This window comes from Hydra vulgaris, chromosome 15 (assembly GCF_038396675.1).
Source record: "Hydra vulgaris chromosome 15, alternate assembly HydraT2T_AEP".
In the NCBI taxonomy this organism is placed as follows: Eukaryota; Metazoa; Cnidaria; class Hydrozoa; order Anthoathecata; family Hydridae; genus Hydra; species Hydra vulgaris.
The window spans coordinates 2,708,329-2,722,299 of NC_088934.1; the positions used below are offsets into that span (position 1 = coordinate 2,708,329).

Genomic DNA, 13,971 nt, shown 5'->3' on the forward strand with positions numbered 1-13,971 from the left:
TCGTAAATACATTCCTTTATTTAAAATGCCAACTTATTTATAATATAATACTTGTGAAATGTTTTAATAAAACTTTTCACAAGTATTATTAAAACATTTCAAAAGTACTCACTGTTCGATAGTTTTAGTGTCGTATAAACTTTTATCAATTCTTTCCTTTCAGTTTTTATTTATTTATTAATATTTCCTTTTATCAGATAGATTTTACGTTTTTTGCACAGAAACAATAAAAAAAATCTTTATAGACAAAACATGTCTTCTGTTCATTACGAAAATTTTAGGAATATAAATCAGACATATTTTTAATGCAACATCAGTTATTCTTATCTACAAATTGAGACTGTTAAAATAGTTTTGGTTGCTTTTTATTAAACTTTTGTTTTATGTTCAGACATTTGTCTCATTTCATAAATACAAAAGAAAAAATTTTTTTAAATTTTTAAATAATTTCAAAACTTTTTTTCTTTTGTATAAAATTTTTTTCTTTTGTATAAAATTTTTATAAATAATAACAAACTTTTGTTTTAACTATCGAGACAAAATGTCGACACTTTATGTTAAAATTTTTCAACACCAATAATAAATGAAAGTGTAATGCAAATAACATTTGTTATTGAATATAAAAGATAAGTGAATTAAACATCAAAACAAATTGAATAAAAGATAAGTTAATGGTGAAAAGTGAAAAAAAAGAAGGTAAGGCTAATTTGATTCATTAAAATTTTTATGATTTTTCTTTGGAATATAGTTACCTCTCATTCAAAAAAAAGCTTAAGGAAACCATTTTGTCTATTGATGATATATTTTTGCATTTTTAAACAATGAATAATTTACTTTTTTATTTTTTATGCAGCGAAGTAACTGAAAACGTATATAGACGCACTTAAATTTTTCTTGTGCTTTATACACTTGACCATGTATGTATGCATTTGATTTTTATGAGATTTTTAAATTTACGAGCTGTTCTCGATGAACACTTGATGGTCTTGCGAGTGTCCGCTTTCTTTTTATATATTAAATCAAATACTTGTATATTTTTTGATTTTTTATATATTCTAGTATTGTAAAAAGATTTTTTAATTTTATCGGTTTCATTTATTTGTATAACGATTTTTATACTTTGTATAAATTTTAAGTTTCAAGTTTTTCATTAGAGGTTATCTGTGACAAGACCTAATGGTCTTCTTTGAGTATCCGCATTCTTTATTTATTTATTTTTTATTATATATTTGTGCGATATCTTCACTTGGAATTTTTCTCTTGTAAATTTGTATTTGTATCTTAAACATTGTAATAAAAGAACAAAACAAAACCAAAAAAAAAAAAAATCTTTCTTAATATGTTCCCTAAGTTACAGTTATGATCATATATGATCATAATGATCATCTTGTACTACTTTTATGATCATATAACCACCGTATGTACATCGTATGCAAAAAAACACAACAACATACAACATTATACAACAACACCGTATGTGATTCGCATAAACCACATTCATGAAATTATGACAACTGTACATTATAATACTTTATTAGGCCTGTGAAAATAGTTTTCTTGCGCAAAATCTTCTGTAAAAGAACTTAATATTCTCGCTGGCTTATTTTTAAAGAAAACACCGTAAAGATTATAAATGATGTAAAAATAAATTTTCTCAAGAAGTCTCCAATTAACTGAATCAAGTACTACACAGCTGTGCTTCTGGCTCTATTATTATATTTCTCCTGTTATCGTATTGCCATTACTTTTTTATTTATATTATTTATATTATTATTTTTTATTTATATTATTTGAACTGAATAACAATACTACTTACTATTATTTTTATTATTATCATTTTTATTAACTATTTTGTCTTTATTTAAATAATACTTTGCTGACCTAAGAAATAGATTTTATAATGCACTAATATATATATTTTTATTATTATTATTATCATTAACTATATATTTTGTCTTTATTTAAATAATACTTTGCTGACCTAAGAAATGGATTTTATAATGCACTAATATATATATTTTTATTATTATCATTATCATTAACCATATATTTTGTCTTTATTTAAATAATACTTTGCTGACCTAAGAAATAGATTTTATAATGCACTAATATATATATTTTTATTATTATCATTATCATTAACTATATATTTTGTCTTTATTTAAATAATACTTTGCTGACCTAAGAAATAGATTTTATAATGCACTAATATATATATTTTTATTATTATCATTATCATTAACTATATATTTTGTCTTTATTTAAATAATACTTTGCTGACCTAAGAAATAGATTTTATAATGCACTAATATATATATATATATATATTTACTGAACTAACGCAAGGTAGATTTTTAAAAAAGTAATTTTTGAAATATTTTTTAATTTTCTGAAACTTTTTTTTCTTTCTAGAAATGGTCCAATGATTACTTTTTTAATCATTGGACCATTTCTAGAAAATTTTAAAGGATTTTTTAATCTTTGAAACGTGACACTTTCAGGCAGTTTACAAACTAAAAAACCAAAATAGGGTCATTACAAAAAAAAAAACGAAAAGCGTTTTCCCTCCCCTATCCCGAATGTGAGGGCAATCCAGTGGGAATTGGACGTTCTATGACGTCTAACAGACGTCTGGACGTCTACAGTACGTCCAAAAAGTTTCTTATCACTTTTAAAAGTGATAAATAATTTAACCATTTTGCCAAAATGTAATAAAATATTAATTAATTTGAAATATAAAGCAAAAAAAAAAAAAAAAAAAAAAGGAAAGAAAACAATTTTTTGGTGTTACTTTAGCACTAAATGATATTAATTTTCATATTCAAGTTTGAACTTTTAACTAAGCTAAAACCTATGAACCGAAGTATAATAAATCAGATGATGTTTCAAAAGCATATTCATTATTCTGTTGCTCTTAGAGAAAGTTAGTTATTGTTGACTTGATAAAATAATACTGATATAAATAAATACGCAATATATAATTTAAGTATATTACCATTAAATTTGTTTGTATTGAATGCACCTTCATAATAAAAAAACACAAAAATCTACGTGTCTTATGTACTACGCTACTAATAATGTCGCAAAGAAATAGCAGCGCAAAGGAGGCTTTTACTCTCGCCATATATATATCGACTAAGGATTTGTATTTCAACATGTATTATATACATATGAAGGGAATCTATAAGGTAAACCAAAATAAAATCATTCTAACCTCAAAAGAGAAGTATTGAGATAAAAATAAATCAATTATTTTTATTTACTAACGTTATATTTGTAAGCATGTATTGCTTATATAATTTTAATTGAAAAACTGCGTGGGCTCGCACACAAATAAAAATAATGAGTATGCAATGTGTTATTATTATATGTGTTACAAATTACAACACAATAATAACAACTTTACTTGATAAAACCTGGTAACAAAATTATAAAAGAAAAATGATATGTAATTATGTGCATAAACTTTACATTGCTTTACATTGTAAAGCAAGGAAGAGTATGAGGAGCAAAAAAAACAATGAATGAAAGAATGAATGAATGAATAAAAAACAATTAGATAAATACATTTCAATGAAATATATGTATATGAGATAAATATATTTCAACATCATATATTTCAATTTTTTTCTAAAACCATGTGAAAATTTTTAAAACAAAATTTAAGATAAATTTAAACGATAACTGTCCTCTGCGATTGAACGAGAAAAAAAAAAAAAAATTACACTGCCTCGCTAAGAAACTAAATAAAAAGAAAGCAAAAACACATCGAGCAGAATAACACATCAATAGCAAAATAACACGTCGAGAAAAACAGCGAAGCAGCAAATCGAGAGACTAAAATATATCTAAAAAATACCATTTCAATGATGATGAAATACCATTTCAATGATGATAAAATAAATTAATTTAAGCTTTAAATAAAAAGAAATTTTAAGAGTTATTGTAATACATAAAAATATGATGTTTCTTTACTAAATATTTTGTATGGTAAAAAAAATTACTTTAGCTTATTTTTCTTGTATTCATTAAAACTTTTATATTTGAACAAGTTTTGAATTGAATTAATTCACTGAACTAATTCACTTTTATTTAAACATTTGATTTCAACTTATTACTTAATTGCAGAGATGCGGAGCCCCAAAAAGGACTCTAGATTTGAAAGTCACAAAAAGATTACTTTATCCAAGTTTTTCGTATCCAGGAACTCTAAAAATATAAATAAGTTTATAGACAACTAATAGGAAAAAATTAAGACTTTTAGGTTAGAGGAACAATTATTTTTTGAACCCGGAGTCCTTAGGTATAATGGCGGCAAGGACTCCGGGCTTAAAAACAATAAGTTTTATGTCATTAAATCTCATGAACTTTTTTCTTATAGCAGATCATAAGTCAGCAATCATGTTTAAAGCTTCTGGACACTACAGACTTGGAAAAAGTAGAGGTATAAAGCCGGAGTCCTTTTGGGACTCTGCATCCCTGCTTAATTGACAAGTTGATTTTCAACTTAACTTTATTGAAATATTTAGAATTGATAATATAAATAAGTTTAATGATAAATTACTTTTTTATTTTTATTTATATCTATAAACCATTTTTCTGTGTTTCTAGTTACTTTGATTGTTTCTGATAATTGATTAATAATTTTTTTTTACCGTGCACTACTTATTCTTGCAAAAAACTTATATTAATTTATATTATATTATTATTTATATTATTTATATAATTTTTTATATTATTATTAATGTTTATTAACTTTTTCAAATTTTGATTACGTCACTAATTTTTTTTATCTTTTTTTAAATTTAGATTAAATAAAAGTTAAGATTTCGTAGAAAAAGAAAAGAACAATTTTGAAGTAATGTGTTATATTTTTAATATCATCAAAACATTTATCATTTTTTGTATGAAATAAATCCATCTTTTAATTAGCTCAAAAAATCGGCACTTTTAATAAAAATTGCCAATATTTTAAGCAGCTAAAAAAATAGTTCTCAAAATATGATATGCTGCATGAATGATTTTTTGACTTCATCTTTCACTTTGAAAAAAATTTGCATGTTGTTGTTTAGGAATCTTTTTAAATTCAAAAATTTTATCAAATTAAAGGAAACGCTTAATCTATTTTCATACTTAAAATTTTATATTTAAAACTATTTATTGTATTGGATTAATTCATTCACTTATTTTTTTAATATGTAACTTTTATTTTTCTATATATAACTTTTTATATATATATATATATCACATTTAATTTATGTGTTATTTTAGAGTTTATCCTATTGTTATTTTAAAAATTTTATAGTCTTTTTAAAATTATTCTTTGAATTAAAATTTTTTTTTGCTTTTTATTAATAAAAGAAATATTTATTTTTTCAAACGTAATGTATTATTTTTTTTCTCAATACATAAACAATATGTTACTAAGTGTTGAAATAAAGTCTTTCGATAACTATATTACGTAAATATTGTTTAGTGATCGTCGTTGAGGTGACTAAGAATTATATACAAGTTCGCATTCGAAGGATTCACTGAAAGTCTTATTAAAATTTGATGAGTTTAACGTTTCATTGAATAGTCTATTTGATTGCAAAGCGGGAGGTTCAAATTTCCTCGAGAAGCTTTATTTTATCAGCTGTTTATTGTTTTTAAATCTCACCTTTGACCAAATCGTCATTTCTTCTTCATTTGGAATTATAAATAGTCTTTTTTTTCATACCAATAATATTGATTGGATATTCAAACATCAATTTTAAATTTATGTTGATTCTTAATTAGAGTTTTAAGCAAAATCTATTTTAAACAAAAAATTAAGTTTTACCCCCGGATTTTTGCCATGGTTTCACAATAAACGCCAAAACATTTCAATAAAATATTTAAGAAATAATTCTGAACAGATTTAGTTGAAAATTTTTACAATCGAAGATACTTAATCAACATGAGAGAAATAGTACACGTTCAAGCCGGCCAATGTGGAAACCAAATTGGGGCAAAGGTAAATTATCGTTTTACAAAACTCTATTATTTCTTACTTTCTTTTTTTCAATCTTATATTTTACTTAAAAATATTTTTTACTTAGTTTTGGGAAGTCATATCAGATGAACATGGTATAGATCCCACTGGCATGTACCATGGCGATTCTGATTTGCAGCTAGAAAGAGTAAATGTTTATTATGCTGAAGGATCAGGTATCAGAATAGAAAATTTTAAAAAATATTCATATAAAACCAAGATTTAACTTTTTTTTTTCTTATATTTTAACAAATTCAAGTTCGTACCACTTTTAGGGCGCGATAAAATTAAAAAATTTATGTTTGAACAAAAGAAATATTTCAAAAAATTTGTTCTAAACATCTCGTTATATATATATTCACACTTTTATTTGCACTTCCCATAATAAGATATTGACCCCACCCACTCTCCAATAAAAAAATTCAACTCTCCGCCTCTAAGTTTATGTTTATATGTCTTTTTTTTACTCTTAATTAGTAAATTTAATGTTTCAGAATCGTTTTTAAACATTTTTAACTTCTTTAGGAGGAAAGTATGTTCCTAGAGCAGTACTTGTTGATTTGGAACCTGGTACTATGGACTCCGTTAGATCCGGGCCATTTGGCGCAATTTTTAGACCAGACAATTTTGTTTTTGGACAAAGTGGTGCTGGAAATAATTGGGCCAAAGGCCATTATACTGAAGGTGCAGAGCTTGTGGACGCTGTTTTAGATGTTGTTAGAAAAGAGGCTGAAAGTTGTGATTGTTTACAAGGTTTCCAGCTAACACACTCTCTTGGTGGGGGAACAGGTTCAGGAATGGGCACATTGTTAATTTCTAAAATTCGCGAGGAATACCCAGACCGAATCATGAACACATTTAGCGTTGTACCATCTCCTAAAGTATCTGACACTGTAGTTGAACCTTATAATGCCACCCTCTCGGTCCATCAGTTAGTTGAGAATACAGATGAAACCTTTTGCATCGACAATGAAGCACTTTACGATATATGTTTCCGAACATTAAAGTTAGCAACACCTACATACGGAGACTTAAATCATCTTGTGTCTGCAACTATGAGTGGTGTGACCACCTGTCTTAGATTTCCTGGACAGGTATGTTTAAAACAAATGTCTATAACTTTCATTACATTTGAATAATATTTTTCTTGTGTAACTCATTAATTAAATTAAAATTTTTTAATAGTTAAACGCCGATCTTCGAAAACTGGCCGTAAACATGGTACCGTTTCCTCGACTTCATTTCTTTATGCCTGGATTTGCACCACTCACAAGTCGCGGCTCTCAACAATACCGTGCATTGACTGTTCCCGAGCTCACACAACAAATGTTTGACTCTAAAAATATGATGGCTGCATGCGATCCCCGTCATGGTCGATACTTAACTGTTGCAGCTATGTTTCGTGGTCGAATGTCAATGAAAGAAGTTGATGAGCAGATGCTTAATGTCCAAAACAAGAACAGCTCCTACTTTGTTGAATGGATTCCAAATAACGTCAAAACAGCAGTTTGCGATATACCACCACGTGGTTTAAAAATGTCGGCAACATTTATTGGAAATAGTACTGCTATTCAAGAACTATTTAAACGCATTGGAGAACAGTTTACTGCTATGTTTCGACGAAAAGCTTTTCTGCATTGGTACACTGGTGAGGGTATGGATGAAATGGAGTTTACTGAAGCTGAATCAAACATGAATGATTTGGTTTCGGAGTATCAACAGTATCAAGATGCCACCGCTGAAGAAGAAGGAGAGTTTGAAGAAGAAGAACAAGAAAATGAATAAAACTTAAATTTGAATGTCAGTGTTGCACTTAGATAAATGTTATAGAAGCTCTTTGTAAAGTAATTTCAATACTAACAACCGAATTTGAAAGTTTTTTCTTTTTTAAATTATAAGTTGCGCATACGCATTAAATTTTTATCTATTATGTTTTTTAAAACTTATTAAAAAAAAACAACAACAGCAATGATTTAAAATAGTTTCCATCTTAATCAATGATAAAAACTGTAGTAACCGGTTGTAAATCATTCAAAAACTTTCTAAGACCTTTTGTAAGATGTTGTAAACCTTATTATGTAACCTTATGTAACCATAGCAATAAAAATTTTATTTTACACTATCGAACCTTTTTTTATGTGATTTAGATGTTTTTTTGTACGAAAACTGCTATTCTCTCTGTTTTTTTTTTCCTTTTTATTCAGCATAGTTAAAAAATTATGTTAAAGTTATTTGTACATTTCTATAGTTCATACAAGCATAATAAATATGATTCATACACAACAAAAATGATTAATTAATAATATAAAATCTTTAGGTTCCAAGAATTCAAAGAATTTAATTACTATAACCAAAACAAAAATAAAATAACTGCATAGTTTCAAAGAAAATGGATTCTTAGAGTGGAGTTTTTGTAACTAATTGAAGTAGTTTTTACGCCTTACATTGATTTACACCTTTAACATACACTCATTAACACCTTCCCACCCTTCCCATCCTTCTCACCCTTCCCACCCTTCCCAAAATATAGTTTTATAACTCACCATATTAAGCCAAGTGTAAGAAAACTAGAAAATAATAAAAACTTTAGAATATTAAAAAATAGATTAGTATTCACCGCAAAAGTTATAAAGACCGAGGCACAAAACATTTAACCTATCAATACCAAAACAAGTAAAAAATTTTAAAATAAGACAAAATTGAGTCAAAACTAGTACCAGCGCTATATATATGGTTTTAATCAAAATTGTATTTTAATTATTTAACAAGAGGGAATAGTAAAATAGAAATTTAAGAATCAAGCTGAGCTATCAAGTTCAAATTTAATCTGTCACTAGACAAAAACAACTCTACATTAATAGGATATGATTTATATATATATATATATATATATATATATATATATATATATATATATATATATATATATATATATATATATATATATATATATATATATATATATATATATATATATATATATATATATATATATATATATATATATATATATATGTATATATATATATATGTATATATATATATGCTTTTTTGGCGATTTCAGATTTGGCTTTACGTTAGTGATGTTATATTGTATGCTATTATACCATAAATAACTTATAAAATTTTTTGCAAATGCTCCTCCCGAATTGCAATAGGCGGAAAATACGCGCTAAAAATCCATTTAAGGTTGGACGTTTGTAAAGAATTTTAATCATTGCAAAATATATTTTAGGAGAATAAATGTTTAAAATTTTTTTTTTTATTCAAGACAAAACTTCAAATGCTAAATGTTTAAATTCAATAAACTTTTTAGTTTTAAAAATGTAATTAAAAAAGCTTTAAAAAGGTTATGCAAAAAATAGCTAGTTTAAAAAAAAATATTTATTTGATATACGTTCCTGGGGGAAAAATAAGTAATAAGAGTTCTGAGAATTCAGATGTTTCAAAGCTTTTTTAAAATGTTTGTATTTCAAAGCTCAGGCCAGATAAGCGATATAGGTAAAGAAGAAGACGTGAACTTCCTGGTTAAATGATCTTTTGCAATGCACTGTCATTAGGCAAGGTCTGTTAATTTACCACTGTCTTGTGGTTAAGCACACTTTCATACGTAAACGGGGTCTGGCAGCCTGTTAAGAAGTCTGGCAGCCTTAGATCTAGTCTAACAATTTTTCAGATTCAGAGATGTTCATTAGGTTCCAGTTCCACTTATTTTTTAACAGCTTTTTAAAGCAAAATTAACTAAGACATGTACCTGAAAATATTTCAAAGAATGTTTATTCAGCTATTTTATTTCGATATTGAATATTTTAAAATTGGTATATTTTTTATATTACATATTGATATTGATATATTTTAAAAGTACATATATTAATATTCTAAATTTCATTTAAGAAAGTTTATGAAGTTGTGCACGTGAGAACGCACGCTCTTTGCGTTTTACACTCGACATTAGCTTTTGCACTGTCTATGGATGGACTTTCTTTTAAGCTCTAACGAATTTATTTTCAAAATCTTGAATGTTTTTTACTTCTTTTACATTGAACGTTAGTTTTACATTAACAATAACCAAATATCTTTTGATAGGACATGGTTCGGGAAAATTTGCTGGTCTGCAGTTTTTTTTCAACGATATCTACTTTTATTCAGCTTACTAGTTTAAAGTTGTCCCAGAGTAATGACATGATGCTAAATCGGGCGAAAATAATGGATTACTCGTATGAGATCTTAAAAACGGCAAAAAACAGTTCTTAAGACCTTTTATCTATATTTTGGTGTTAATTACTGCTGTAGTCACAAAACAAGAGCTTCTTTCACCGCATTCACAAATTGCTTGCTAAGCTAAGAAGTTTTTCTGGTACAGGTCTTACAATGTACCCTTTTTTAATGGCTAAAAAGTAAATTGCTAAATTAGTTTATTTCTTCTCAAACTTAGCGGTTTCTTATTTTTAAGGAAGTTAGCAATAGTTATTCATCATGTTTCGGAGGACTTTACGTCGGCGCGAACGCTATTTTGTAATTAATTTTTTGTAATTTTTTGATTGGGCAACTTCTGTAAAGTCACTTTCTAATTTGAATGCTCTCTTCAAAATTGAAAATTGTTTTTGATTGCTCTGCACCTCTCAAATAGCATTTTTGATTTGCCCAGCTTTTTGAGACAGTGAAAAAGGAATTTTATGCAAGCCTAATCTTAAAGATCATTGACGGGTGCAGGCTAACCACGCATTTTTTTTCTTTTTTCCGATGAGGAGTTCTTACTTCAAACTGGAAAACGGAAAAAGTACTTTTGTTGTGGCTCCTTTAGAAAAAAAAATTAATAGAAAAATTGCAACGGTTCACATTTATTTTATTCTATTTTTGATATTACATAAAACTCAAAATTTCATTAAAAAAATTAATTTAAAGCAAATTTCATTAAAATTAGAGGTAAAAGAGGCAAAAACTAAAAAAATCAAAACGTCGTTTTTTAATAATCTTTGAGTGAAACTGCATAATTTTTTGTAAATAGATTCGTTATACTTTTTTTACTTCAGGGTTAGGGTTCGATTTATTTTAATCACGTTATATTTTTTTACACAACAAACTTTTTTTCCCGCCCTTTACATCATTTTTATATCACGCCTTAGTGATTATCTCACCTTAAATTTATTTTATTAAGCACTTATTTGGCTAAAATTTATTTAGTCATAATTACAGTATTTTTAAAATATTTTTTATCCGCTGGTTTTCGTAATTTAATTATCAAAGAATTTTAAGATACATTATCTCGTATTCTTTACTCAACTTTTTCTAAATTTTAGACACAGCTTTCATCTTTTATTAAAATCCAAAGAGTTTCTTATATCCTCTAATAAACGTTTAACTCTTTATATTTTTGCAGATAATACTTCTTATGGTTTCTGTTCGATGTCTATCATATTCTATTATCATTTATTTAATGCTTTTAATGACTTTACGTTGCGCAGGCTGTTCATTTTCTTTCACTTTTGATTGGTTAACATAATTCGAATGAGACATTTATGACTGCGTTAGGAATTTTTTGATTTTTTGATAAGGTATATGACTTTCTGATCATCTTAGGTTTTTTCTAATGCTAAAGTACACATTTGGTTTTTATCATTTTAAAAAGATTTGGTTTTTATTATTTTAAATATTAATTGCATTTTTATATTTTCTACCAGTGGTATGATAAGTGATTTGATTTAGTTATTTTTATTTATATTATATATATATACATATATATATATATATATATATATATAATATATATATATATATATATATATATATATATATATATATATATATATATATATATATATATTATATTATACACTAGATCTACACTTTCAATATCAATTAATCAAAAAAAATATTAGTGCTTTCACTACTTTGGGCGGGTTCGGGTTTTGGCGTAAATCGCGAATTAAAACATAAGTGGCAATGACGTTTATTTAAAGGGTTTAGAGATTGATGGTCTTGAGATTGATGGTCTAGTAAAGATGGTCTAACCGTTTTTATAGAAGTACTACCTAGAAAAATTAAAGATATTGTTCAAACCGTTTCTGCAATGAGTCGTGTCTATGAGTTGTATTGTATCCAAAACTAAGCTGCGCCTGAATTTACATCGGAAGTTAAACAATGGCAGTACAAATATATGAAGATGAAGGATGAGGGAGGAATCGCATCACTGTCTACTAATCTCTCTATTGTTTTAACCAGGTGCAACATCGAATCACCCACAAGTTGTTTTAAGTTGTTAAATTATGCCCTGTAAGTGTTGCCAGTGCTAAACGTAGCTTCTCAACCTTGCAATTTAAAACTGGCTAAGAACACGACGTACAGAAAACGCACAAGTTGGATTGGCTTTACTTAATGTGTACAGAGAAATTCCAGTAAATTTGGAAACGTGCTTGACCCTTTTGCAAAGTCATCAAATTGTAAATTAGAAATTGTAATATAAGTTGTGAAAATAATTACCAAATTAAGGTTTTGAATACGTATTTAGTTAAACAACTGAGTTCTTTAATCTTTGTAAAATAGTTGTGTTTTAATAATTTTAAATTATTTTAAGATATTTTAATATTTTAGTTAACAATGCATGCTTTTTTTTTGCAAAGGAATGCAAATATCAAGCATTAATTCCAAAAAAAGTTTTTTAAATCATGTAAAGGGTGGGAAGGGGGGGGGGGGTGGTGGTGGTGGAGTCGATTATCTAATTGGCTTTCTATGGATCCGTCCTATATTACACAATTTTATTATTCTAATGTGTTTCATACTTTTAAAATTTTGGAGGTCAGTGATTTGTCAGTCTACCACCAACAAAAGATGGACCATTTAAAAGAACAGAATAGATAGAATTTAACAGAACAGCTAAAATAACAATAAAAGAAAAAAGAATAACATAAAACCATATGAAACAAAAAGATAATGTTTTAAAATTAGTTATTACAATAAATTAATATTATTGTAATGCTTAATTTTAAAATATGCTTATTTGATATAGGGGAAAGGCGCCTATGATGGCATAATTAACTTTGAAGCTTCATTATACAGTATCCTGAAGACCAAAAATCAAAAGTTTTATATAGGTACATTCCTAGTAACAAGTGGAACAATAATGAATCTCAGAATTTTTATCAGTTTAACTTTTTTGAAAGTTATTTCTATTTTTAAAAAAGTACAAGTATGCCATCATAGGCAACCAGCTGCTTATGATGGCATACTTTTAATAAATTACTGAAACAGTGCTTATTTTTTGTTTTTTAACAATAACAAAACAGTATATTCTTTTAAAATTTATAAACAAAGTTCACATATAAATTTTTTTCTTTTTTTATTAACGCCTGCACATAAACAATGGCACCAAAAATTGCATTTTTGACAGCAAATCCAAGGTTCTTTAGAGTAAGATTGTGAATAAAGTTCTTCGCAAAACAAACAAGCTGTATTAGATACAAAATCATTTTTATTAGTACTTGTATTACTTGCAACACTGCAGCCTTTTTTTTCAATAGCATTTTTCATTTACTTTTTCTAACAGTTTTTTCCTTTTTAACCACTCGTTTTTTTTTCTTTTTTCTTATTATCATTTTCTGTTGCTTTATCTTTTAATTCTTGGATGTTTCTGTTGCTTTATCTTTTAATTCTTGGAGTAGAATACAGATGCCCAGTTTTCCCACGTTTTCTTGTGCGTTTAAAATCATTTTTAGGAGTTGCTAAAGGCAAAGGAGACTAATTTTTGTATACTAAATTTTAGTCCTTGTGTCGACACAGAAGTTTCAGCGCAGCCAGACATATTTGATGCAGGAGAGTTTATATCTAAATGTGTTGATTTCTTAGGTTCTTGTGTTTTATCTGATGTAAAAGAGCTTACTTCTGAGTGTATTGGATTCTCAAATTCTTGTGTTTTTTCTAATGTGGGTGAGCTTATTTCAAAATGAATTGATTTTTCGAGT

The 13,971-nt window shown here is 26.7% G+C and overlaps 1 protein-coding gene across 1 annotated transcript; it reads left to right on the plus strand.

Annotated features, from left to right (window-relative positions):
• Positions 1-533: 533 nt before the first annotated feature.
• Positions 534-7,888, plus strand: LOC136091537 (tubulin beta chain-like). Its single transcript, XM_065819210.1, has 6 exons — positions 534-696; positions 4,810-4,858; positions 5,477-5,995; positions 6,081-6,189; positions 6,539-7,107; positions 7,199-7,888. Exons 3-6 carry the CDS (start codon positions 5,939-5,941, stop codon positions 7,796-7,798), a joined length of 1,335 nt encoding a protein of 444 aa, XP_065675282.1. The 5' UTR covers positions 534-696; positions 4,810-4,858; positions 5,477-5,938; the 3' UTR covers positions 7,799-7,888.
• Positions 7,889-13,971: the final 6,083 nt, after the last annotated feature.

Excerpts from the sequence above, each read along its gene's own strand:
- LOC136091537 (XM_065819210.1), top strand. The coding sequence starts at position 5,939 with ATGAGAGAAATAGTACACGTTCAAGCCGGCCAATGTGGAAACCAAATT. Across the intron at positions 6,190-6,538 it reads TTATTATGCTGAAGGATCAG|GAGGAAAGTATGTTCCTAGA; the intron begins GTATCAGAATAG and ends TAACTTCTTTAG. Across the intron at positions 7,108-7,198 it reads GTCTTAGATTTCCTGGACAG|TTAAACGCCGATCTTCGAAA; the intron begins GTATGTTTAAAA and ends ATTTTTTAATAG.